General features: G+C 39.6%; 5 protein-coding genes and 1 long non-coding RNA gene across 19 annotated transcripts in view; 5 read left to right on the forward strand and 1 right to left on the reverse strand.

The window, feature by feature from the left end:
- sick (sickie) overlaps window positions 1-4,072 on the forward strand; it is a 27,366-nt gene extending 23,294 nt beyond the window's left edge. For all 7 annotated transcript variants that reach the window (XM_081990823.1, XM_081990822.1, XM_081990824.1 and 4 more), the window contains 4 exons: window positions 396-896; window positions 948-1,172; window positions 1,221-1,432; window positions 2,816-4,072. In XM_081990823.1, coding sequence (XP_081846949.1) covers window positions 396-896; window positions 948-1,172; window positions 1,221-1,432; window positions 2,816-3,210 — 1,333 coding nt within the window. In that variant the 3' untranslated portion in view covers window positions 3,211-4,072. The remainder of the gene's footprint in view (window positions 1-395; window positions 897-947; window positions 1,173-1,220; window positions 1,433-2,815) is intronic.
- The window catches only part of LOC145736448 (uncharacterized), a 60,693-nt gene continuing 37,785 nt past the window's right edge, over window positions 1,936-24,843 (reverse strand). Inside the window, exons 1-4 of one of the 5 annotated variants that reach the window (XR_014179930.1) lie at window positions 16,220-16,239; window positions 14,799-14,966; window positions 9,973-14,732; window positions 1,936-7,983 (exon numbers count right to left, since the gene is read on the reverse strand). This is a non-coding gene — a long non-coding RNA (uncharacterized LOC145736448). Of the gene's footprint in view, window positions 7,984-9,972; window positions 14,733-14,798; window positions 14,967-15,968; window positions 16,116-16,219; window positions 16,240-24,843 lie in introns of those variants that run through there. The other 4 variants (XR_014179932.1, XR_014179929.1, XR_014179928.1 and 1 more) reach the window with 4 other exon arrangements.
- LOC145736424 (uncharacterized) lies at window positions 4,277-6,509 on the forward strand. Its single transcript, XM_081990884.1, has 3 exons — window positions 4,277-4,418; window positions 4,841-5,777; window positions 5,837-6,509. The coding sequence occupies exons 1-3, from the start codon at window positions 4,352-4,354 to the stop codon at window positions 6,444-6,446; spliced, it is 1,614 nt and encodes a 537-aa protein (XP_081847010.1). The 5' UTR covers window positions 4,277-4,351; the 3' UTR covers window positions 6,447-6,509.
- Window positions 9,967-13,824, forward strand: Vha100-2 (V-type ATPase subunit a family protein Vha100-2). The gene is made up of 12 exons (XM_081990836.1): window positions 9,967-10,097; window positions 10,149-10,325; window positions 10,375-10,710; window positions 10,758-10,973; window positions 11,322-11,646; window positions 11,806-12,013; window positions 12,063-12,249; window positions 12,308-12,417; window positions 12,741-12,874; window positions 12,926-13,158; window positions 13,210-13,444; window positions 13,500-13,824. The coding sequence occupies exons 1-12, from the start codon at window positions 9,981-9,983 to the stop codon at window positions 13,766-13,768; spliced, it is 2,547 nt and encodes an 848-aa protein (XP_081846962.1). The 5' UTR covers window positions 9,967-9,980; the 3' UTR covers window positions 13,769-13,824.
- On the forward strand, window positions 16,579-21,348 carry LOC145736408 (integrator complex assembly factor Brat1-like). 4 transcript variants are annotated; one of them, XM_081990832.1, is made up of 12 exons: window positions 16,682-16,837; window positions 16,891-17,021; window positions 17,080-17,464; window positions 18,185-18,636; window positions 18,690-18,944; window positions 19,004-19,066; window positions 19,115-19,335; window positions 19,890-20,094; window positions 20,152-20,321; window positions 20,380-20,593; window positions 20,675-20,910; window positions 20,962-21,348. In XM_081990832.1, exons 1-12 carry the CDS (start codon window positions 16,800-16,802, stop codon window positions 21,247-21,249), a joined length of 2,658 nt encoding a protein of 885 aa, XP_081846958.1. In that variant the 5' UTR covers window positions 16,682-16,799; the 3' UTR covers window positions 21,250-21,348. The 4 variants fall into 4 exon arrangements, with proteins under 4 accessions (XP_081846959.1, XP_081846958.1, XP_081846957.1 ...); XM_081990833.1 differs by lacking the exon at window positions 16,682-16,837 and adding an exon at window positions 16,579-16,598 and having other exon boundaries at window positions 19,004-19,335; XM_081990831.1 differs by having other exon boundaries at window positions 19,004-19,335.
- The window catches only part of LOC145736402 (intermembrane lipid transfer protein VPS13A-like), a 42,943-nt gene continuing 40,317 nt past the window's right edge, over window positions 22,218-24,843 (forward strand). The window contains exons 1-8 of the mRNA XM_081990818.1: window positions 22,218-22,370; window positions 22,432-22,572; window positions 22,637-22,877; window positions 22,931-23,090; window positions 23,143-23,339; window positions 23,807-24,041; window positions 24,091-24,304; window positions 24,358-24,475. Of these exons, the coding sequence (XP_081846944.1) occupies window positions 22,432-22,572; window positions 22,637-22,877; window positions 22,931-23,090; window positions 23,143-23,339; window positions 23,807-24,041; window positions 24,091-24,304; window positions 24,358-24,475 (1,306 nt within the window). The 5' untranslated portion in view covers window positions 22,218-22,370. The remainder of the gene's footprint in view (window positions 22,371-22,431; window positions 22,573-22,636; window positions 22,878-22,930; window positions 23,091-23,142; window positions 23,340-23,806; window positions 24,042-24,090; window positions 24,305-24,357; window positions 24,476-24,843) is intronic.

The following is a 24,843-nucleotide window of genomic DNA, read 5'->3' on the forward strand; positions in this document are numbered from 1 at the left end:
TACACAATATTCTAGACACTGGGTTATATTTCGTAAAAAAATTGTGATAATGGTCTGACGGTGTAAACGTGCTCAGTTATAATCGTTCTGTCAAAGTTAGCCATGGTTGCAATGACGTCAGAAAGTACAACTTATGCAACCACACATACACAGCTTAATTGATGTGTTCTTAGTCTAAAGCCCTGTTACTTCCAAGATTAATGAGGGAAAATTTTGAAAACTTTATACAATATTCTAGACACTTTGGGCTGTATTGTGTCAAAAAATGTTGGGTTTCAATCCCGTTCTTTCTTAGAATTGACTAGTCAATCCGCATGATTTATCTCGATGATTTTGTACCAGTTCACCTAACCAGCGATTTGCTCCGTATAAACGTAGTCATTAATCTTGGGTAGGTACTACATGGAACACTACGGATACGAAGGGATTGAAACCAGCAATACTTCGGCAGAAATTGCAATAGCCTACACGAATATCGGAGCCTCGACGTCCTGGGCGGTGTTGGACAACTCGGTTCGAAGGGCTTTCAAGCAATACGTAGCCAGACTGGATCCGGGTGGTGGTTTAGGGTTAGGGAGCGATTCCATAGCAAGCTACAAACTGGGAGAGGCGGAACGAACTCCAGATACCGGTCCTCCTGATTTACTGCCAGTCGGTTACGCCGTAGGGCGCGTCACTACCGTCCACGTGGTTTTGCAACCGGTGGCCGCCTTAGCTTTTGAAGCCTTGATCCCAAAAGGTGTGGCCCAGAGGCTCGTCTCCCTATTGGCTGAGCACAAGCGTTTGGTGTTGTGCGGCGCACCTGGTACCGGAAAAACCCACTTGGCCACCAGGCTGGCCGAGTTTCACGCCCAAAGCCTTGGCAGGGATCCCCAAGAGGCTGTGGCCACCTTCAAGTAAGTTCACTACTTCAACCAAACTGACCTGGTGCTAATGCATTGTTGTAGTGTGGATAATAAGTCTTCCAAAGAGTTACGGCAATACCTTCAGCATTTGTCGGAACAGGCAGATAACAGTGTCTTGCCTTGTGTGGTCGTTTTGGATAATTTACACAAAGCGGGGCCTTTAGGGGACGCTTTAGGCAGTTTACCAAGGAATTTGCCTTGTCTACTGGGGACTATGGCCCAGAGTTCTTGTTCTGCGACCAGTCTTCAGCTCCAACACGGATTCAGGTAGTACCAGTATAGTAAATGTTTTCCAGGGTTAATTGAGTGGTTTAGGTGGGTTTTGGTCGCGCCCCATATGGAACCAGCCCGTGGACTGTTGGGCAGAGTACTTAGGAGACGTTTAGCCTCTCTGGAGCTGGAACAAGGTCCCCAACCTGAATTGGCCGCCATTTTGGGTTGGCTACCGCGAGTTTGGCAGCATTTAAACGCATTCCTGGAAACGCACAGCAGTGGAGATGTGGCCATTGGACCTCGACTCTTTTTAGGTAAGTCTAATAGTGATTTTTGAAGAATTCTTGTTTTCTCACCCTGTATAAAGTTAGAGTGGGACTTTTGACATTCAAAGCCCAAAATTGCCTCTACTAGTTTAGGAAATATTCCACAAAATACATTTTGGGTACCAGAAACACCATTTTTTTCGAAAAAGTGTCTTAAAACATTGAATGTTTATAGTTCGGCTGTTTTTTCTTTAACTTATAACTTGCTTATTTCTTGAAAATTTTAGACATTTAGCCAGTTTAATCTTGCTGAATTTCCACACATTCTCCCGTTCTTCTTTTGAAAATGTTATGCACTGTTAACATTACTAATTGCATTTAAATTTAAAAAATTATAGATACCTACTATATACGTCTCGTTCTTGACAATTGGCGAATGCGCAAATTGTCAAGAAAATTAAAACGCTCCTACGCTATTTGTCAAGAATAAATATAAATAAAACCACAAACTCATTAAAATATTTATTTATTTAAAAAAATGGAAAAATTATAAAAAAATATATCTATATTTTTAAACCAGTTTTCACAGACTTAAGTAGAAGAAGATCCCAGAAGCTTCGGGCAACTAAAAATAAGTGGTAGAGGCTTCTGGCAGTACAAAATGGCTGCTAGAGGCTTCTGGCACATTAAAACCAGTCTTGACAAGTTTAAGAAGGTCTCAGAGGCTTCTGGCAACTAAAAATGGCTTCTAGAGGCCTCTGGCACATTAAACACATTCTTGACAAGCTTAAGAAGATCTCAGAGGCTTCTGGCAACTAAAAATAGCTTCTAGAGGCATCTGACACGTTAAAATCACTCTTGACAAGCTTAAGAAGATCTCAGAGGCTTGTGGCAGTACAAAATGGCTGCTAGAGGCCTCTGGCACATTAAAACCAGTCTTGACAAGCTTAAGAAGGTCTCAGAGGCTTCTGGCAACTAAAAATGGCGGCTAGAGGCCTCTGGCACATTAAAACCAGTCTTGACAAGCTTAAGAAGATCTCAGAGGCTTGTGGCAGTACAAAATGGCTGCTAGAGGCCTCTGGCACATTAAAACTAGTCTTGACAAGCTTAAGAAGGTCTCAGAGGCTTCTGGCAACTAAAAATGGCGGCTAGAGGCTTCTGGCACATTAAAACCAGTCTTGACAAGCTTAAGAAGGTCTCAGAGGCTTCCGGCATCTAAATTTAAAAAAACATGATCAGACTTTTAGGCCGCATTCGTTTTTAGGCTCCATGGAGCGAGCAGAGTGTTTTCAACGTCACAATGACGTAGTTTGACAATTGGTCAATCTATGGTTTTGCCAAATTACGTCATCGTGACGTCAAAAACGCTCTGCTCGCTCTATGGAGCTAGAAAACGAATGCGGCCTTGAGGTTTCTATCTGTTGTTTACAGGGTGTCCTTTAGAATTGGACGCAGCAAGGGCGTGGTTTGCGGACGTCTGGAACTACTCTCTCGCCCCTTATTTGAGGGAGGCGGCTCGCGAAGGACTGCAACTGTACGGACGTAGATCGTCCTGGACTGACCCCGCCCAATTCGTTTTAGAGACGTATCCGTGGCCCGGGGCTCCGCCCCAAGGACTCACCACCATCACCGCCAAAGATGTGGGCCTGGAAACGAACAGTAACGCGCAAATCGAAAACGATTCGGATCCTTTATTGAACATGCTGATGAGGCTTCAGGAGGCGGCGAGTTACTCCAGCCCTCATTCGAACGATTCGGATTGCAACAGTTTAGATTCGAATTTGACGCATGACAGGAACAGCACCGGAACTGAAAGTGTGTCCTGAAGAACCGTTCCGAGAAAAAAGTGCCTCGTTACTAAATAACGCGATGCCTAAGCTTTTACACCCAATTTCTGACTAATTTACTAGACCGGTAGGTTGTAGGATTTTCTATTGGGATAACTAAATCGAAAGCACACTTGTCTATACAGGGTGGTCAAAGAAACAACCTGACTATGTGTTGAAAGTTTATATGGGTCAAAACCACAACCAAATACCGCCTAAAGTTAAACACCCTGTATAAAAAAAATGAAATCTATATTTGGAAACATATATATTTTTAGAAGTATACACCTCATTTTAAGGTGTACTCAGCTTTATATGTGCAGCAATAGCGCAAATTACTGCCCAGCCAGTAAGGTATAGTAGCTTGTGATTGGTCAAAAAGACCAAGCTGTGTATGTGTGGTTGCATAACTTGTACTTTCTGACGTCACTAGAACTGCATGGCTATCTTTGACCAATCACAAACAAAAGCAACATTGCGCTGATTTACGCTAATGCTCTACAAGTGATTCTATTCTACGGTTTCATTATGTATTAACGATACCTCATTAGCCGTTTGCTTTTATTGTACAGGGTGATTGATTGAATTTTAATTACTCTTTGTTTTATGACTAAATTCACTTAATCACCCTGTACATAAAAATAGCGTTTATAGCTTTAAGTTTGTGTGGTTCACAATACGGTATTATGTAACATGTTTACTGTACATAGTGTTTATTTATTGTATCTAATACGTAATATTTATATGTTTTTTTTTTCGTTGTATAAGACCGTTTACCGTGCAACTTTACCACATAAGAATACTTTTATACAAATTGTATTATATAAAGCTATAATAAATTATTTCTTTTTTTTTTGTCATATTTGGTGGTTGTTATTTGTCAGATTACCTTAAAGCTTTTCAGTAGCCCTAAAAAAACTCCAGATACATAAAAGCGTTAACGTTTACGGTACTGCTTGCACTAAACTCTTAAAAGTCAGTGTAGTAGCTCCCTATAATTTTCAGTTTACAGACCGGTCGATCGTTCTGGTTTATTTGACCACAGTACTCACTTATCAGTTACTGAGAATTCCTTGACCTGAAGATTATGGATTTTACCAGCAAATAAAACGAATTCAAGTTTAGTAATCACTAGTGCATAATGGTGTGCAAACATTACGTCATTCTGTGCCTTGTAGTGTTTTTGTTTAGTGTGGAGTGCAAAAGATGTAAGTGTGGTTCATTTTTTCTTCCTTTGACGGTATTGAAACGAATTTCAGTGTATTTATATTCCGGAGATGATGTGTTTTATCAAATTATCACAAGTGTCAGTAACTCTTGATTATATCTATTTATATAGAATGGAAAAAATACAGAACGTATTCTGGAAAGTTACTGTTTTAACTCATAAATTGTTGAATTTCTTAAGACAGTATCTTTGCTAAAACTAAAGTGTAACTATAGTTGCCTACCATATAAAATCACTGAAGTTTAAAGAAAACATGGAAAGGTCACAGGCATTGCCTTTCCAGGTGCAAATAATAAATATTTCTACGTTCGTAAATCTGATAAGTATTAATGTAACCGCCAAAGGAAAACAAATCTAAGCAAAAAATTAAATGGTTTTGACTAAAATTGTGTTCGTTTTTAGTTTCGTCCGGACGGAGCAGATCGAGACCCTCTTACTCCCACTCATCAGCGAGTCGACCAGCAGTTTACCCTCCCTCCTCCTTTTCCCATCCCAGCCATTATGCTCCAGTGCCCGCCCCTAAAATAACCAGACCAATTGGGTTTCAAGTCCCCAAAACGTCACAAACTAGTCACAGTGCCGTAGGCACTCCAGTTCACTCAAGCCCTAATTATGGTTTTAATACGAAACCTAACCCTACAAATATTGGATGGAAACCTTCAGTCACTCAAGGGACTTCAAATGTGGGTTTCAAACCGTCCATAACACCTAGCGCCCCCCGAGCTGAACACGCTATAAAACCGTTAGGGAGTGGCAACACTGCAAGCCACACCCCTGTACATCAAGCAACCAATCATCAACCGAGCGCTCCGATTAGTTCTCCTGGCAACACCGCAAGCCACACCCCTGCACATCAAGCAACCAATCATCAACCGAGTTCAAACAGTCCCCCGCCTTACGGTTTTAAACCGAGCGCTCCGATTGGTTCTCCTGTGAACGCCAAACCAGTGGGAAATACACCACCCGGTGCTCCTTACCCAATCCAACCTCCACCTTATTCTCCCCACAATCCTGGAGTACCTCCTCTTGCTAATTACGGACCATCCCATGGTTACAACCCTGCCGGTTATGGACCGCCCCCCGCCTACAATTATCATCCCCACTACCCTCAACATGGAGGAGGAGGAGTGACCAACATTAACATCAACAACATAAACACCAACACCCATCACTACGGGAGTACTGGTGGTTGGGGTGGTTACAGTTACCCTAGCTACCATTATTCGACCAACGAGGTGGGGAGTGGTGCCCTAGGCTTTTTCCTGGGGTACTCCCTAGCTAAAATAACCACGCCCACTTTCTACTCCCACCCAACTTTCTACAACGGATACACCCCACGGTACTACTCTCATTTTTTAGTACGATTATTATTAGTACATTTTTTTTTTTTGATAAAAGGTACGACCACTACGAAGTGCACCACTACTACCACAACAAAGATTCAGTACCGGCACAAAGCACCATCCAACCCAACACCATAGTGGGCTGTGTGGGGGACAGCGGCGCCATCTGTCCTTCCGGCACCACATCGCTATGCACGAGCAATGGCGCCATCTTGTGCGTGGCGAGCGCAACCAGCACAGTACCGTGCACCGGCAACACCCAAGGAAATTGCGTTAAAAGCATAGTACCGTGCGTTAATGGTACTGGCGATTGTCAAGCGGGTCAAAACACCACATTGACCATCCCGTGCATATCCAAAGCGCAAGTACCAGGAAATATTACTTATGTGAACAACACGATTATAGTGAACCAGACTACTATCATCCACAACGCTAATGGTACTGTAATACAGCCCAGCGCGAATGGTACGGCACCTTTGGTAATGGGGAATACAACAGAATTGAACAGTACCAGAAGTAGAAGGGATGTGGTACCGATGAATGAGTTTTGCGTGACTATTTTGGCAGTACCAGCCGAACGAAAACCCAGCGAACAACAACAATTGTTGGACAAAAGTACCGGGATTTTTTCGAAATTTTTAGTTAAAGCTTTAGGGATACCATAACCCTATTTATTATAATATTATTTGTAACTATACATTTGTGCCATAAAAACATTTTTACTTAAATTACTGTGTTACTATCCTAAAATTGGGAAAATTTGGGACACCCTGTATACTACTAGACTATTCTTATTAAGCAGTTTCTTGCTAAAATCAAAAATAAAGGAATTGATGATCAAAGGGGTGTATGTGTGGTTGCATAACTTGTACCGTTTGACGTCACTGCAGCCATAGGCGTCTTTGATAAACTGCTATGATTGAGTGCGTTCACACCGTTATATTAAACGTACCATTATCTAATTTGCAGTACTACCCTTTGACAGATGTCAAAATGTGTGTCAACAGTGTCCAATCACAAACTATAGGAACAATAGTGCGTATTTTTGCACCCTTTGGCCGCTAGAGTGCTATAAAATTGATGATTTTTTTTTCCGGAAATTGTCGTGAATATCTCGAAAACGGTTAGAGTTACAGCGTTGAATTTTACCGTGGACGTACCTTGGTAAAACCAAACTTTTGTTTGAAATACACTTTTTAGGTACCACGCATCGTCTGACCTTAAAAATTAAAAAAACAGGAAATTTGAAAAATTTTAGTTTACAAAGTTTTTTTGTTATTTAAATTTGTTAAACACCCGGTATATTGATGAACCACATAAAAATAAAGTAGACGCAATTATGTACAAGATTGGTGTTTTGCCAAAAACAACAGGGTGGTCAAAATTATACCCCTAGAATGTGACGTAAAATCCAAATATCAAATAAAAAAATTGGTTATTCTGTTTAATTTGTTAGGCAAATTTGGGACAACCTGTATACTACTAGACTATTCTTATTAGGCAGTGTCTCGTTAAAATCAAAAATAAAGGCATTAAAGTGGTGGTCAAAGTTGTGTATGTGTGGTTGCATAACTTGTAACCGTTTGACGTCACTGCATCCATAGGCGTCTTTGATAAACGGTTGTGATTGAGTGCGTTTACACCGTTATATTTGACTTACCATTATCTAATTTGCAACCAATGTGTTGGGGACTATTCTCAAAATTACCAGTACTGCTAACTAATTGTTTCAAGCTAATTTCGTTTTTAATGATTTTTTTCAAACTACGCCACTGATGACTATTACGGATCATAAATAGCAAATTGATTGATTTGTTAACAATCCAGCAATTACCGGCTTATCAAAGGATTTTTCAAATCGAGACCATAAAACTCAGATTTCAAAAATCATTTTATCACCCCAATAGCTGATAAGCCCAGTACTGTAGTGTTTGGGGTAGTACCTTGACAAAACCAAGGCGGTAGTACGCATATACGCTTAATCGGTACTAATTCCCCGACCTTTAAACCAGTTTGAAACCGCGTGAGAGAGAGAGAGAGAGACAGTCGTATCTTCAATTTAACATCAGGTACCACATAACACAGACGTGCACGCAGCTCATGTGACATTGGTTCGCATGTGACCAGTCCGATTGCATCTAAATCACGGTAGTACTTTTTAGTGTTTAAAGTGCGGTGGTACCTTCGCTAAGGTAAGTGGTACTAGCGTCCAGTTTTGTCCTTTACTAGATTAATTAAGTCATTTTGATTAGTACCAACAGGAAATTAATGTGTCCTTAACCGAATGACCATTCTCTATTACTTTCTATGTTACTACTAATTTAGGGCGTGATTCACATGATCAAGTGACCTTATTAACAGTCATTAGTGCCTTTATAACTCCATTGATTCCACTATAATAATTCCTTAAGGGTCATTTTGGTTACACACTTGCGGCAAATCCCTTTGATGGAATAATTGTTTCAAGCAAATTTCCACTAAATTGACAATTTAAAAAAAATTTATTAAATTACTATTTTCGAATTAAAAACCATGAGAAGGCTGTTATCAGCACACTAAAAACTTAATATATATTTCCATATAAATAAAACCGTTAATTTGCTTTATAAGCATGTTTGTTCAGTTTAATAGCGACTTGCGTAAAACGGTTATCAGATCTCTTTTACAGCCGTTTTAGTTGTTTATTGCTACAAAATACAAAAGATCAATTACGATTGTTTATTTACGTTTCTCCTATTTATTCGGTCGTAATTTTCAAAAGTAATAATACACAAAAATTTTCTAATATTGGAAAATTGTTTATTTTAACAACCAAAATGCAATTTACTTTAACTTTATTTAGTATCTTTTTATGGGTTGATGCATCAGATTTGATTGCGGTAGCGATGTGACGGTGTAAACGTGCTCAGTTATAATCGTTATGTCAAAGATAGCCATGGTTGCAATGACGTCAGACAGTACAAGTTATGCAACCGTACATACACAGCTTAATTGATGCGTTCTTGGTCTAAAGCCGTGTAACTTCCAGATTAATGAAGGAGATTTATGAAAATTTTACATAATATTCTCGACGTTTTGTAATTACTTTAAAGGTTTGTAAAGCTTGACTTTGACGCTCTCTAGCGGCCAAACTAGCAAACCAATGACATTTTCTAATTATACCGTTGGAAACCTTACAATCTGGACTATCTTTTACCTTCAATGACATTTGATTGTAACTGTCAAAATAACTGAGTTATTTAAGGTTAAAGCAAAAGTGGTTCAATTATTTTAAAAATGTGTGATGCTTGACTTTGACGCCCTCTAGAGACCAAACGGTGCAACCGTTTAACTTAAGCGGGCGTATTTTTGGAAAGCTTACAATCCGGGCTATCTTTTCGTTTCAATGACTTTTTGCCGTCAACTGTCAAATAACCGAGTTATTCAAGGTAAAAGTGAGAGGTGTCAAAATAGTATAACATGACCGCAACGACTTTAAGTAATCATACTGTATATAGGGGTATACAGGGTGTCTCAAATTAGTGGGTGTCCTAAAAACTGTCAAAAAAGTGAAAAGTTTCAATTTCGTTTCTGTTAAATATCTCAAAAACTGTCAAACCAAAAAAATGGTAAAATTCATTATTTTTTTAGTTTTGGTGCCCTCTAGCGGCCAAACTAGCAAACCAATGACGTTTTCTAATTATACCGTTGGAAACCTTACAATCTGGACTACCTTTTACCTCCAATGACATTTGATTGTAACTGCCGAAATAACTGAGTTATTTAAGGTTAAAGCAAAAGTGGTTAAATCACTTTAAAAGTTTGTAAAGCTTGAGTTTGACGCCCTCTAGCGGCCAAACGATGCAACCGATTAACTTAAGTGGGTATATTTTTAGAAAGCTTACAATCCGGGCTATCTTTTCGTTTCAATGACTTTTTGCTGTCAACTGTCAAATAAGCGAGTTATTCAAGGTCAAAGTGAGAGGTGTCAAATAGTGTAACATGACCGCAACGACTTTAAGTAAATTTCTCTGTAATTTCCAAGATTAATGAGGAAGAATTATAAAAATTGTATACAATATTCTAGATACTTATATTGTGCGTGACCAATCAAAAACTACTTATTCACTACATGTCATTTGTGAAATTCTCATTGGTGAAGATAAAGCACCAATCACAATAATCAAATTTGATTTCTAGGTTAGGTTAAACCAGCAAAAATGGGGGCGATGTTCCGTAGCGAACATATGGAGCTTGCGCAGCTCTTTATCCAACCGGAAGCTGCGTATTTTACCGTTTCGGAAATTGGAGAAGCCGGATGTGTCCAATTTAGAGACGTACGATGACACAGTAAACATTTTTTGCAAAACTAAACCGAAAATTTCCAGTTAAACAAAGAGGTGAACGTTTTTCAAAGGAAGTTCGTGAGCGAGGTGCGCAGATGCGACGAACTGGACCGGAAGTTGCGTTTCATCGAACAGGAAGTGAGGAAAGACAACGTGAGAATCCCGGATGTGAGCGATCTTCCCAAGGCACCGCAACCTAGAGAAATCATTGATTTAGAGGTAAGTGGGTTTCTGGAGTGGAATTGTGGCGTAATTCGTTTTTTTCAAGGCTCATTTAGAGAAAACTGAGAGTGATATCAGAGAATTGAGCGAAAATTCAGTGAATTTAAAGTCAAACTACCTGGAATTGACCGAATTGAGGCAGGTGCTGGAGAAAACCCAGCAATTCTTCAACGAGGACGAAGTCAACGGATTTGATTCAGCCCACAAAGCCCTAATTCCGGACGATCCAAACATTACAGCCACCGGACATTTAGGGTTTGTTGCCGGGGTGATTAACCGAGAAAGGGTGCCCGGATTTGAACGGATGCTCTGGAGAATCTCCCGAGGAAACGTCTTCCTCAGACAGGCGGAGATTGAGAAACCCCTGGTAGACCCCAAAACTGTAAGTTTCATCCGACGTTCCTCCACCAGGTTAACACTATTTTGTAGGGAAATGAACACCACAAAACCGTCTTCGTGGCTTTCTTCCAAGGAGAACAGTTGAAGAGCAGGATTAAAAAGGTGTGCGCAGGCTTCCACGCTTCATTGTATCCCTGTCCAAACACTCAGAAGGAACGAAGCGAGATGCTGCAAGGGGTGAAAACCAGGCTGGAGGACTTGAGGATGGTGCTGAACCAGACTGAAGATCATCGTCAAAGAGTTTTGGTCAGTGTTGCCAGATTTCACTAAAATTTACTTAAAATGTATTGATTTCGAGCAAGTTTTGTTGTTTTATAGCTTTACGGAGTGGTATTTGATTGTGACAAATCAAAATATAGTCATAATAGACAGTTACACGTCACAGCTGTCAAAAAAGAACTCCTGGACAGTATAAAATGCATAATAATATGATTTAAACTGTTTGGTAGTATTATAGATTCATGGAGTTGTATTTGACAGTTGCCAAGTTTATGACAGATTGAAATAAACAGATTCTCATTCAAATGGGGAGTTTTCAATGTGGCAACACTGGTTTGGGTACTCTTTCAACTCGTACCATTTCACTTTGTTTAGGTTGGAGTGGCTAAGGAGTTGCAAAACTGGACCATCATGGTGTGCAAAATGAAGGCCATTTACCACACCCTAAACATGTTCAACATGGACGTCACCAAGAAGTGTTTGATTGGTGAATGCTGGGTGTCTACCAAGGACATTCCAGTACTGCAGAAAGCGCTGGCAGAAGGATCAGCAGCGAGCGGAAGCTCAATTCCATCATTCCTGAACATCATCAGCAGCAACGAGATGCCACCCACTTACAACAGAACCAACAAGTTTACGAAAGGGTTCCAGAATTTGATTGACGTGTACGGTGTCGCCTCCTACAGGGAATGCAATCCAGGTACTCTACTTATTTCCTAGTAAACTCTGAAGTAAAACTATACAGTGTGTCCATAAAGTATGGAATAATACTTTATGGACATACTTTTTCTGAAAGATAATTCCCTGAATTTGAATCGAATTTATTCCATACTTTATGGTCACCCTGTATAAATTACAGCCTTGTACACCATCATAACATTTCCCTTCCTGTTCGCTGTCATGTTTGGTGACAGTGGACATGCGGTCATCATGTTTGCCTTCGGTCTCTGGTTGGTTATGGACGAGAAGAGAATTGGAGCCCAAAAGGGCAAAAGTGAAATTTTCAACATCTTCTTCGGCGGTCGTTATATCATTTTGCTGATGGGGTTGTTCTCCTTCTACACCGGGTGAGTTGGATTCAACCACCTGAACCATCCTCATAATGCTCTGCCACAGGTTGGTGTACAACGACGTCTTCTCCAAGTCGATGAACATCTTCGGGACGGCTTGGAGCATCAACGCGAGCACTTTGAATGCGGATTTCACCACGGGAACCAGCGACGATACTGACGAATACGAGCTCTACCCATCAGCCAACTACAGGGGAGATCCCTATTTTATTGGGTTGGATCCAGCGTGGCAGGTATTGGTTTAGCTGTAGTCCAGTTTATGCGGACGACACCTAATTCATTATCTTACAGTTGGCCACCAACAAGATCATTTTCTTGAACTCTTTCAAGATGAAACTGTCCATTGTTATAGCCGTTGTTCATATGATTTTCGGAGTGATTGTCAGCACTTTCAATTTTATGTAAGAGGATCAGTTTTCCACTTCTACAGAGTGTCCGGTTATTTGAAGAGATACAACATTTGGTTTACAAAATTTTTGACTGAGCTAAGTAATTTAAGGAGATACCAAAAAGTGTAAAGAATGAAAGTTGTAGGGAATTTCATTCTCTACAAGATTGTATTAAGGTGTTTTTGCCCTTAAGGGTCTCCTTAAGGAGTTACAAGGCCAAAAAGTGACGGGAGGCACCATCGACTTCCATGAAGCTATAAACTTATAACCGTTGTATCTCTTCATACTGGTGGGTCACCCTGTATAAGGTCACGTGATCATCGAATAATTTGTAGGCACTTCAAAAAGTACGCCAGCATATTTTTGGAGTTTCTACCGCAAATTTTGCTGTTGTGCTTCCTCTTCTTGTGGATGGTGATCATGATCTTCATCAAATGGATCAAATACGCCGCTACGTACGACGGAGTCGGTAAATTGCCCCACACACTAAATTGTACCGAACTTATTGTGGAAATTGCAGATTTTAAGCTTGGATCTCAATGTGCCCCTTCGGTGTTAATTTATTTTATCGACATGATGCTGTTTGGAGACAGCGGCAATTTACCGGACGACTGCGATAAGTACATGTTCGATTCGCAAGTGTCTGTGCAGAGGATTTTGGTGTACGGTGCCTTGATTTGTATTCCCTGGATGTTGATGGGCAAACCAATTTACATTATTTTGACGCGAAGGAAGAAGGCTGCAGTTGTCAAGGTAACGAAGAAGAAAAGTTGTACCACTAAAGTAGCTTCGACAATTTACTAGACAAGGACAAACGGTGACGTTAATCCCACTTTGGAACTGAACGAAATGTCAGCCAATGGATCCGGCTCCACAGTGCCAGTCGGGCATCATCAGGAAGAAGAAGAGGAGGAGGAAGAAGAAGAAATGTCCGAAATTTGGATCCACCAAGGCATCCACACCATCGAGTATGTTTTGAGTACCATTTCCCACACAGCCTCCTATCTTCGTTTGTGGGCTTTGTCGCTTGCGCATGCTCGTAAGTCTACTCCTACTTTTATCTAACCTGAACTAAAAATTGTTTGACATTTTAGAGCTGTCAGAAGTGCTGTGGGAAATGATCTTCAACATGGGTTTAACCAAAGAAGGCTTCGTGGGCACCGTTTACATTTTTGTTTTCTTCGGCGCTTGGGCAGTGTTTACTGTGGCGATTTTGGTGCTGATGGAAGGTTTGTCCGCCTTCTTGCACACCCTACGTTTACACTGGGTCGAGTTTATGTCCAAGTTTTACGCTGGACAAGGCTATTTGTTTCAACCGTTCAGTTTCAAAGCCATTTTGGACGAGGAAGAGGAGGCTGACTAAAGTGTTGTTAATTTTCTAGACAAATAGATTTGTTGAGAAGTAGTGACGTAGAGTAATATTGTGTTTTAATGATGTTTGCTTGAAAGATATCCTGTCATGACTGTCATTAATTTATGTCATAAATCTGAATTATTACAATTTTCATGCACCCTCTGTATAGTAAAGTAACACTGACAGACTGTGAAACTGTCAGAGATGAGTTTAGCAGTTTTTTACGAACATTTTCACAAATTTTTCGTAACCTTTACCATTCCAGGGTTATTTAGCAGAAACTGGTTTTCAAAACAAACTTTCAAATTAGTTGAAATTTGAGCACCCTGTAACTCGTTTATTTTTGGGAGTTCAGGGAGGTTGAACCACTCAAATTAACCATCTTGAGCTCCCCTTTTCAGTGGTGTAAAGCAAAAAAATGTATCTTAAAAATTGTGTACAGGGTGGCCAAAAAATCTGAATCACTACAATATTCTGGTAATTTACCAATCACTAGTTTTTTTTTCTTAAATCTGCCCCATTCAGTATAACAATCAAATGAGTGATACTGAGACAGTATTTAGCTCTTTCTCTCATATAGCTGAAGAGTTAAAAAGAGAGAGAAACATATAGGTATGCACATTTACTCATTTACAGTTTGATTGATTCTTAATTACATGTCTGTTTGGTTAAATAGCGTCATTGTGACGTCAAATTCCCTCTGCACACTCAATCAATAGTCAAATCGAATTGCAAAGCCACAAAAGAGGAAAAGGTAGTAAAGTCAAAGACTTACCAGGAAAAATGGTTTCCTTCTTCCCAGTTTATTAATTTTTGTTGTTGTGGTTGGGTGCAATGAGTCAAAATATGGTCTTGATGCCAGGAAGAACTTTGCCTGCCCTATGTTTGTTTCTCTGGGGGCCCCCACCGCAGATGCCGCCACTTACCTACCCCTGCTAACATGGATCATTCCAGATTTAATTTCCAGACCCTACTTCAATAAAAAAACAAAGCTTTTATGGAAACATTGTGTTGTTTTTCAGAAAAATAATCTTCTTACCTTAATGCCCGGAAATTCCCAACCCCCTCATGACTGGAAGCTTGCACCTTTGATTTGTACGTTCCCTAAGGATTTTACCGTATTCCAGTGTTTCTTCCATCCCTAGAATTAAAAATAAGTGGGAATGGTGGGTTCACATTCACTAATAAGCTTGTAAAGCACTAAAAACTCTATGCAAAACCCCAAAATCTTTTCAAAATACGTCAGTTAAGAGAAACATTTTTAAGGTTATGTTGAGAACTTCTTCTTCTATTGTAAAAATGTCGTTTGTGGCTACGTTGCCAAATTGTAAACTTTCCTTACCTGTTGAAAAAGTAATTAATTTGATGAACAAGCTGATTTATTGAGATTTTTTTTGCATTTTAGCAGCCTGTAAGCATTAAGTGTTTGTAATATGTTTGTTTTAATTAAATAAATCACTATTATAGTATAGTAGTGTGTTTAGAAATTTTGGCAACAGTGTGGTGTGCATTTAATCGATTGAAAATCGATAAAATGTGTCCAAAATATTTGTGTGTGTTTTTTTTAATTAGTAGTCGAATTTTTAGTGCATTAAAAGCAAACTTTTCTAGTGATCGCTAATTGATTTGGTGTTATTATGAATGCAGTTAAAGGAGTTGGTGGTGGCGCCCTCTGCACACCAAACGGCTAAAAGCGGAAAAGTGGCGCATCCACCACATCCAACTTAAACCAAAAAGTTTCAAGTAAAGCAATTATTTGTGGGGTTTATCAATCTCTAGTTAATTACTTCTAGGTGGATTTAAATTAATTAATATTATAAATAGCATTTTTTTCAGTTTTGGATCAATTTTAGGTTAAAAAAAATTTCTGGGCCATATGAAGCAATCAAAGTTGGCCATGATTCAATATGGACGCGCGTCTGTCAGATTTTAGTGCCTGTCGCATTTTTTTTTAGGTAAAAATGTAGTGTTTTCACCGTAAATTAGTGCTGGAACGTTTCTTTATAGTGCAAGTGAGGGACTGGGCACAAAAATTGATGAGTTACACTCTACAAAAATGTGAAAATGTCACTAGTGAGCGGTGTAGTCCCGGTAAATGTTTTTTCTTAATTTAATCCACGAGGCTTTGATAGTAACTGACACAAACCCTAAAAAATCGTTAAACCGTTAGTTTTAACGTAAAAAAGTCTCAATTTGCGTTAAAACTTACAGTTCAAACGATGCCGTGCACCAGTCAGAGCCTCGTTGACGATTTGGCGAACCAAAGATTTGTTTTATAATAATAATAACTCAATTAAAAGAACTCTTGCTCTGTTTATCATGAATATGAAAGAAAACCAACTAATTTCTCACAAAAAACAGTGCTGAGGCACTATGGCAAAAAATGGTATTTTAAGAATGCTTGAATTTGACAGAAAACAGAAAATATAGCTCTCTCACTTATGTAAGCTTGTATAGCACTAAAACGCAAAAGTTTTTCAAAATACGACAGTTAAGAGAGAAACACTTTTAAGGTTATGTTGAGAACTTCTTTTTCTTGTATTGTAAAAATGTCAGTTAGGGCCACGTTGCCAAATTGTAAACTTTTTTTGCATTTTAGCAGCCTGTAAGCATTAAGTCTTTATAAAAATGTGTGTTTTAATTAAATAAATCACTATTATAAATAGCAATTTTTTGTATCAATTTTAGGGTAAAAAATCTGTTGCTAGCTTTAACCGTTAGGAGATTACTTTTGCAAATCCTTTCACTTTATGCAAATGAGTCAGTAACTAATTAGTATATTATCATTCAGTTCCCTAAAAACACCAGAGTGGTTGTGTTGTGTTTACTTAAAAATTAGGTAAATATTTTGAATTTCCTGGGCAATCAAATGTATGTTATCTACTCCCCTGTGCTAATTACACTTACATAGCTAATAATAAATTAATATCGAGTATTGGTGTTTACTGCGTTATTATCAAGGTTAACAAGGTTTTTATCTTTGAAACTCGATTGATTTGTACATTTCACTTGGATAAGCGTCATTTCCTAATTATTAGTAATGGAGCCTAAAGGCTCCTGTCTAGTCACCAGACTACGGTCAGTTTAAGGGTGAATTTTTGCTGTGTGTGTTAATTCAAAGTGGTTTTCAGGTGCAAAAAACGTAAACTTTTGGCTATGGACGTGGAACAAGCTTTAGACTGGGACACTTTCTTCCAAAACGCCCTACAGACAGATCCAAAACTGGAGTACAAGGAGAACAACCCTTGTTTCAGTTACTCTGGTACTTCCCCCAATTTACATCAGTTTACAGTAATGAAATTCCCTGATTTCTTATACAGAAAATGGCGTGGACTTGGAGGTGACCGAACAAGAACAACAACGCTACATCACCTTCCTCACTCAAATCCCCGACATTTACTCTAAACTCAAACATTGGCCCTCACCAAGACAACAAATGTTAGTGTTAGCTGTCGCGGCTTGCGTTAGCCAGAACGAGAAAATCTTCCTTAAAGTGCACTCGGCCGGGGCTTACAAAGCTCTAGTGAAGATGTCCCGAGTGTCCCAAACGTCCAGTTTAGTGAAGATACGCTATTTGGACATGTTGTGCGCGTTCTTCGAACACGATTCAGGCTTACGATGGTCGTTGGAGACCAATCACTGGATTGATGTGTACAAACTGGTGTTGGAGTGTCAGGAAGACGGTCCTTGTGTAGGAGAAAAAGTGTAAGTCCAGTTGGTACAAGGTTTGAAATGTCTTAAAAGCTCTTTAAACTGTCCAAATACTCCTAAAGGAGTCTAAAAAGGTTTTAAAACAGTAAAGGAACTCAAAAATGCTTCTAAAGCAGTTGGAAGCCTTTCATAACAGTCTAGAAGCTTCCAAAAGCTTTTAGAACAAGTTCTAAATGATCTTGAACTAGTCTAGAAGCTCCCAAAAATTCTATAACCGTCTAAGAGTTTCCAAATGCTTCAAAAGCATTCCAGAACCTTTAATATGCTCCTAAAACTGTCCAAATGCTCTTAAAGTAGTCTAAAAAGATTTAAAAATTCTACAGAAATTCCAAAATGCTTCTAAAGTGGTCGGAAGCCGTCCAAAAGCTTTTAGGATAGTCTAGAAGCTCTCAAGTCAGTCTAAAAGTCTCCGTATGCTTTTAAAGCAGTTTAAAAGCTTCCAAAGGTTTCTAAAATCGTCTACAAGGTTTGAAATGTCTTAAAAGCCGTCCAGAGGACCTTCAATGCTCTTTAAACTGTCCAAATACTCCTAAAATAGTCTAAGGCTTCCAAATGCTCTTAAACGAGTCAAGAAGCTCCCAAATAATATCAAAACAGTCTAAAACTTTCAAAGAAATGCTCCTCAAGTAGTTTCAAAAAATCTTTTACAGATTTTTATGATTTTTTGAGTAAAATGATGAATCCCAACTCTAAACACTAGTAATTCACTTTTAGACACAACATTCTGTCGAAATTCCTTCAAAAAACCTCCAAGGTGGCGCCGAAAGTGTGCTGGCACGTGACCAGACAAATGGTACAAACTGTCACTCAAACCGCCCATAAATTAGTGGGAAAAACGAAAAAACAACCCATGGAATTGATGACCCAAAGTGAAACTGACCGTCTCTTACCTTCTGCGGTGTGTCTGGTGGAAAGTTTGGAACGTTTGCTGGCCAGTCCAGTTACGGACACTTTGCGCTACTTTATCAAGTTGGGAGTGCAGGAGGCCAGTACCACTATGGCGCTACTGTCAAACGACAGTCAATTGTCACTTTGCGTGAACAGGATTCTGGTTATTTTGTCGTTTTACGAAATGACGGAACTGTTTGACGGTATCAAAGTGGTCAATCACGACCCAATAGCTTTGAGCGGTTTCCTGAAAATTATTGAGAGGGAACTCAAGAAAGGTTTCGTGTGGTTTTCTAGGGGTTTTTCCAACTCAAAATTGAGCGGTTTTCAGGTCATTTGGAGGCGATATTTGAGTTGTTTTACTTCGCTCAAAAGTACTGGAAGAGCGTGTCCCGCAAAATGCCTCAGTACTTTGTCAAAGGCAAAGCCATTGACATTGAGGACGAACTGATGTCGTTTCAGGTTGAACCTTTGGTGATTATAGCTGAGAAACTCCTGGGGGTTCCCCAAACTTGCGAAGAAGAGGTGCGAAACTGCTATCTGGCTGATATTTTGAATGTTTACAGTACTGAAGGGCTGCAGCTGGGTATTAACACACTGTTTCAAACCTTTCAAATTTCCTAAACCTCTCTCTCTCTCTGTTAGGTTACGAAATACGTGAAAAACTCAATTTAGCACCGCTAAACGTTGAAATAGCAGCTTTAAAGTGTATAGTCAAGTCTAAATCAATGTACTCCCGCAAGAATTTGGCTATAGTGTTCCAGGCTTTAACCTACGCCCTTAGGGACTTTATCAAGTACGCTACCAAGGATAAACAGGAAGTGGACCAGGACCAGAATTTCGCTCAAATGTTGTTGGAAGCCATTTTGGTTTACTTGGAAAACTTTGATTTGTCTTGGAGGGAAAGCATCGGCAGCGTGGAACTTACCAACTTGGTGTACGAATTTTTACTGCTTACCTCCAAGTGGAACCCTGAGGTAAGTAAGTTTTTTATAAATTAGCCCAAAATCTGCACCAATCAAAATTGTGGTGCCAGTGAGTGTACTCGTACAGCAGCTGCGCGGAAAAAGTGACGTCACAGTGACAGTTTTCAAGTTACGACCTTGATTTTTTCACCACAGTTAGCCGTGACCTGACGTGGTTATTTTGGTGTTTTTTTCAAAATTCTAGCTCTTGCCGTTCCGGAGATATTTCAACAAAATTGCGGCACTAATGCAACTTTCGTTTGGCTTGACAACGCAACATTCAAAATGGCGTCAAATTGACGGTTTTAAGGTTACGATCTTGATTTTTATAGGCAAGTCAAGATAGCCATGACCTTGACGGTTATTTTGGTGTTTTTTTCAAAACTCTAGCTCTTTCGGAGATATTTCAACAAAATTGCGGCACTAATGCAACTCTCATTTGGCTTGACAACGGAACATTCAAAATGGCGTCAAATTGACGGTTTCAAAGTTACGATCTTGATTTTATTTCTTAGTCAAGATAGCTGTGATCTTGACGGTTATTTTCAAAACTTTTAAACTTTCAGGTTGTCTTAAAAGCCTTAAAAACATTGAACATCACCATTTCCAAGCACATGTGCCCTAATATGGCCCTTTTGGTCGATACTACCCAAAGTTCCACTTTGAACAATTTAGCGTCGATGCTGTACAAAAAGTGCTTTAACAGCAATTCGGAAGTCAGGGACGCAGCCCTTAGGGTGGTTTGCACCATTTGTCAGAAAGTTAACCAGGGTAAATAAGCGGTTTTGTCAAATACTTGTTAAAAATTGCGAAAATAAACATAAACAGGTTTCTCCTCGTTCAAACAAATCCTAGACGAGTGCCTTACTCCGGACCTGATTTTGTCCATGGCCCACAGCGATTTGGACTGGTCGGTGAGGGCAAGCGCCCTCAAATGCCTCCAGGAACTGATCTTGATGGAGGGAATCGGGGGGAGTTTACTGGCGACCGGATTTGTGGTAATCCACCAAAATGCTCTCAAAATCCCCAATTAATTCCCTTTTAAAATGGTGGCAGGAAAAAATTTTGAAAATAACCGCCTCAGAACAGGAACCGTTTGTGTTAAAGGAGGCAATCAACGTTTTGAGTAAAATCTACCAGTCTGAGTGTTATTCGGGCTTTAAAATTTACAACGTTATGGTCCAGGTGGTTTTTAGTGGACCTGGAGGAGTTCAGGAGGAGGCGGTGAGGTTTTGGGAGGGCGTAGCTAGGAAACACTTGGAACAACAAGGTTATGTTGTTCACTAGAAATATTGACAAACAATAGTGGATAGTAGTTTGTGATTCTGACCAATCACAAACCATATTACAGGTATGACAGATGACGTGTTTCCTGCTGTGATTTTCTCCAAAGAGCAAAGGAAAATCATTAGAATGGACGACAAAGAAATAAGAAAAAGACTATTCCAGGCATTGGATCAAATGAGCAAGTCCGGCTGTTTAGGCGTGTTCCAACACGTTCTACAGAGCGATTCAACACCAAAACAAGTGCAAGCAGCCACCGTTGCCGTAGTTACTAAACTTTTAAGATTGTTGCAACGGTACGAAGTAAGTTTACTCCGGTTAAAGCTTAAGGTTGCGGCATTTAAACTGTTTCAGGTAACTCCGGAATTCATACTGTTCAATCAAACTTATCCAAACTTGTGGTCAATCACCGGGAGTTTGGTGCAGTCACCCACCAGAATGGAGGAGGACGAGAACATGAAGGAGATCATCGAGGAAACTTTGATGGAAATGATTAATGGGGGGAACTCGTTCGGGGAGAACGTGGTCACTCAACCGAAATCAAGTTTCCCTCCGGTCGAGGGGGAGTTTAGTGGCAATCAAGTCAGCACCGTTGATTTCATGGACTTTATTTACAGAAAACTACCCCATTTGGTTAATTAATTTTGTTGTTAGGCAACCACAATTACACAAACGACAAATGTGTGTTGCCTATCCACTGTAAGATTAGACAATGTTTTTAATTAAAGTGAACTTTTTAAACTTGATTCTCAATTTTACCTTCAATAAGTTGCTGAAAAATGGTTTATTAACCGCTAATAAGTAAAATCAAGTGGGCAAAACATAAACCATTTAATACCAAAGTGGACAAAAAATGTTCTTAAGAATCCCTTCTGGAGCATCGTTTTTTCAACTTTCTTCGTTTTCTTTTCGTGGCTTTTTTAGAAAATGTGCGCTTTTTGGGTTTTTTCCTTAGCGGAGGAGCTTTCCTGGCCATGTTGTGGTAGGGCGATCGGTCCCTTTCGGTCATCGTGCGCCACTGTTTGGCCGCGTTTTTCGTTACTTGCGCCATCGGTAAACCGCGACTGGCTTTTCGAAAATACCGTAGAAAATTGAAAAATGGATTTCGCGTGATTTTGCCTAGTTTCGGGCGCTTTTTTTTTGCTTTTCGACACTGAAAATTTAACCATTTTTTTGACATTTGTTTATATTACGTCAACCTCAACTGGTTAACCAGTGAAATAATTATTTAAACACGCTAAATGTGCAACCCATCTTTACTGCAAACGTAATTCTGGTTGCCTATTGATTGCACAAAAACAAAATTAATAGTTTGAATTGAAATTTTGAAAAGTTACTGGCTTAATTTTTTTACGCAATATAGCCCAACGTGTCTAGAATATTGTGTCCAATAACCGAGTTAAATTTTTTAAAAGAGTTTTGGGGGAATATTTCCCTTAAAAGACCTTTTAGAGCAAAAGTGCCCTGATGCAGTCTTGTAGAGAATATAATTCCTCACAACTCTCCCTTATTACACTTTTTTGATTTTCTTTCAAATAACCGAGTTATCACAATCGATTTTGTTGAAAACACAATATATTTGGTGTCTGAAAGATGGCGCTGCTTTGTTCTTAGCGTGGGAAGTTTTCCAGATTTTTCCGTTAGGCGGGAAAATCAATAGACACCTCCCGGTTTATCATAAGGTTATTCGTTCCATGGAAAAAGCCAGTTTTTGAGAAACTGTGACGTTTCTGCTTTGTAAAGAACATCATCAACCTTTAAAAGTGAGTCAAGGTAACTTATTGGTCATTTGCCCTAAAATTGTATTGGAAATTCTATTTCTAGATGCTTGAAGGAACAGTAGCCCGCATTCTCAATCAACTTCTAGGTAAATACGTCCAGGACCTGGACACTGAAAATTTGAACGTGGGGATATTTTCGGGAACGGCCCAATTGAGCGAGCTCAAACTGAAACCTGAAGCTTTGGTAATCAAACCATTTAGAGTTTTCCCAACCAAAAACCCTCTCTAATTCCCCATTTTTCACGTAGTACGAGCTAGGGCTTCCTATAGAGGTGACAGTGGGCACGATAGGGAAAATACAACTCGAAATTCCCTGGACAGCCATCTGGAATCAACCAATTACGGTCAACATTGAAGACATTTACATAGTGGCCAAACCGGTGGTGGGAAATCAACCTTTCGACCCAGAAAAAAACAAAAGACTGCTCCGAGGGTATAAGAAGAACATTCTGCAAGTGCTGGAAAGAGATGAAGGAGGAATTTTGGGTGGTCGGTGTTGGTTTGTTTTTAAATCACTTGGTACAGGGTAGTTTGTTGTACAGGACCTTCAGCGTTTGCGGAACACTTGGTGTCCAACATCTTAGGCTTAGTGCACATCAATATCACCAACATCCACGTTAGATACGAGGATGAGTCAAGTTGTAGTACTCCCTTATCACTTGGTGTTTGTATTGGCAGTATAACTGCAGAAAACACTTCAAAGTAAGTATTATCCAACTACAACAAGACTTCAATGTCGCAATAACTTTGCCAGTAAGTGGAAACGTTGCACTTACGACCCTGGAACGGAAAAAGCCTACTACCTAATCAAACTAGAGGCCGTGTCGGTGTATTGTAATCCAGGAAGTAAACTACACACTTGGGAATTGCCTTCCCAGTACTACGAATGGAGGAAAGCCATGCTAGGCGGCTTGGAAAAACACTGTTTCCATGAAGAAGAGTTTAAGTTTGGTAAGCGAAGCATGCGTCACAAATGACAAGGATGGTACACGATTTTTACGTCACCATGGGGCCGTAGATCTCATACATAGCGTCTCGGGCGAATATTTAGCGTATTGTGCGCCCGAGGACCCACTGTGACGTCAGAATTCATTCGCCGCCGGGAAACAAAATCGGCCGATCGAGCAATCCTTTACTGTTTACCGTCCTTGCACAAATGAAACAATGTGGTCGTTTATGACGTCATCTCAATTCAGTTTGATTTTCTGTATGGAAATTTCAATACTATTGGTTGACAGAGAGAATCGTTAGAAACCAATGGGCTACACAAAGATGGTGACAAACTTGTCAACTGTCAAAACGACAAAGTTATGGACTGTCAAAGTGAAAAATGTCAAATTCAAACTTTACAACAAACAACACAGTTTTAATAGTAAATAAGTTTTACAGTTTACAAGCTGAATAACCATTTTTTCCAGTTTTAAACCCTACGAGTTCCAAAGTGAAACTGACCATAACCAGATCAAGTACCGGACAGGTTGTGGACATAAACACGGACTTTATTGTACAGGACTGTAATGTCCAAGTGTCCAAAAGTCAATACGAAGCTTTGGTGGCTGTTTCCAACAATTTAACAAGGATGCTGGTTAATTGGCAATTTTTACCTGAACGACCTCAAGAAAAAATTCTAGAAAACCAAAGGAGTTGGTGGAGGTTAGTGGAAAAACTTTTCTGGTGGTTTTTTAAATTATTTATTACCCAGGTATGCCTATTGGGCTACTTTAGAGCAAAGAGTGAGACCGTTTACGTGGTCAAGAGTGAAAACAGTGCGTACACACTACAGACAATACTTGGACACTTACAAGCAGTGGATAGGCAACCCACATGACGTGGAATTGAAGCTGGATTTGCAAAAGCACGAAGATAATTTGTCGGTTTTGAACGTGGTTGTGGCACGTCAACATGCCAGGCTTACGGTACGTTTCACCAGTCCGAGTTAACTGGAAGTGTTAACTTAACCTTTTCGTAGATGCACTCCAGGAGCCAAAATGAGAAGAGTTTCTGGTCGATGCTACCGTCGCCCGAAAAAATCGTTTTGTGCCAAAAGATTGGCTATTACGACCAAGATGACAAAGTTCGATTGATCGGTATGCATGAAATTATTTTCCTCAAAAAAACATAAAATCTAGAATTTGTTTTGAAAGTTCAAAATTTTAACACCCTGTATCTTGGTTATTTTCGGGAGTTCAGGGTGGTTCAACCACTCAAAAGAATCGTCTTAAACTGCTCTTTTCAGTGGTGCAGAGCAAAAAATTGTATCTAAAAAATTGTGTACAGGGTGAGCAAAAATAATGACTCACTAACAATTCCGTGCACACCCTGTATACAGGCAACTGTATTCAAGTTCAAAGGTTACGTAGTTTGGTTTAGTAGTCCCTTAGGAACAATTTTGCATTCTTGTAGTTTTTTTGTAAATCTAACCGTTTTTGAAATATTTTCTAAAAACTACTTTGAT

This window comes from Ips typographus, linkage group LG12 (assembly GCF_016097725.1).
Source record: "Ips typographus isolate SLU linkage group LG12, UJ_Ityp_2.0, whole genome shotgun sequence".
NCBI lineage: Eukaryota > Metazoa > Arthropoda > Insecta > Coleoptera > Curculionidae > Ips > Ips typographus.

Excerpts from the sequence above, each read along its gene's own strand:
- LOC145736424 (XM_081990884.1), top strand. The coding sequence starts at position 4,352 with ATGGTGTGCAAACATTACGTCATTCTGTGCCTTGTAGTGTTTTTGTTT. Across the intron at positions 4,419-4,840 it reads TAGTGTGGAGTGCAAAAGAT|TTTCGTCCGGACGGAGCAGA; the intron begins GTAAGTGTGGTT and ends GTTCGTTTTTAG. Across the intron at positions 5,778-5,836 it reads TACAACGGATACACCCCACG|GTACGACCACTACGAAGTGC; the intron begins GTACTACTCTCA and ends TTTTGATAAAAG.
- Vha100-2 (XM_081990836.1), top strand. The coding sequence starts at position 9,981 with ATGGGGGCGATGTTCCGTAGCGAACATATGGAGCTTGCGCAGCTCTTT. Across the intron at positions 10,098-10,148 it reads GATGTGTCCAATTTAGAGAC|TTAAACAAAGAGGTGAACGT; the intron begins GTACGATGACAC and ends GAAAATTTCCAG. Across the intron at positions 10,711-10,757 it reads CCCTGGTAGACCCCAAAACT|GGAAATGAACACCACAAAAC; the intron begins GTAAGTTTCATC and ends ACTATTTTGTAG.
- LOC145736408 (XM_081990831.1), top strand. The coding sequence starts at position 16,800 with ATGGAGCCTAAAGGCTCCTGTCTAGTCACCAGACTACG. Across the intron at positions 17,465-18,184 it reads CCTTGTGTAGGAGAAAAAGT|ACACAACATTCTGTCGAAAT; the intron begins GTAAGTCCAGTT and ends ATTCACTTTTAG. Across the intron at positions 19,336-19,889 it reads CCTCCAAGTGGAACCCTGAG|GTTGTCTTAAAAGCCTTAAA; the intron begins GTAAGTAAGTTT and ends TTAAACTTTCAG.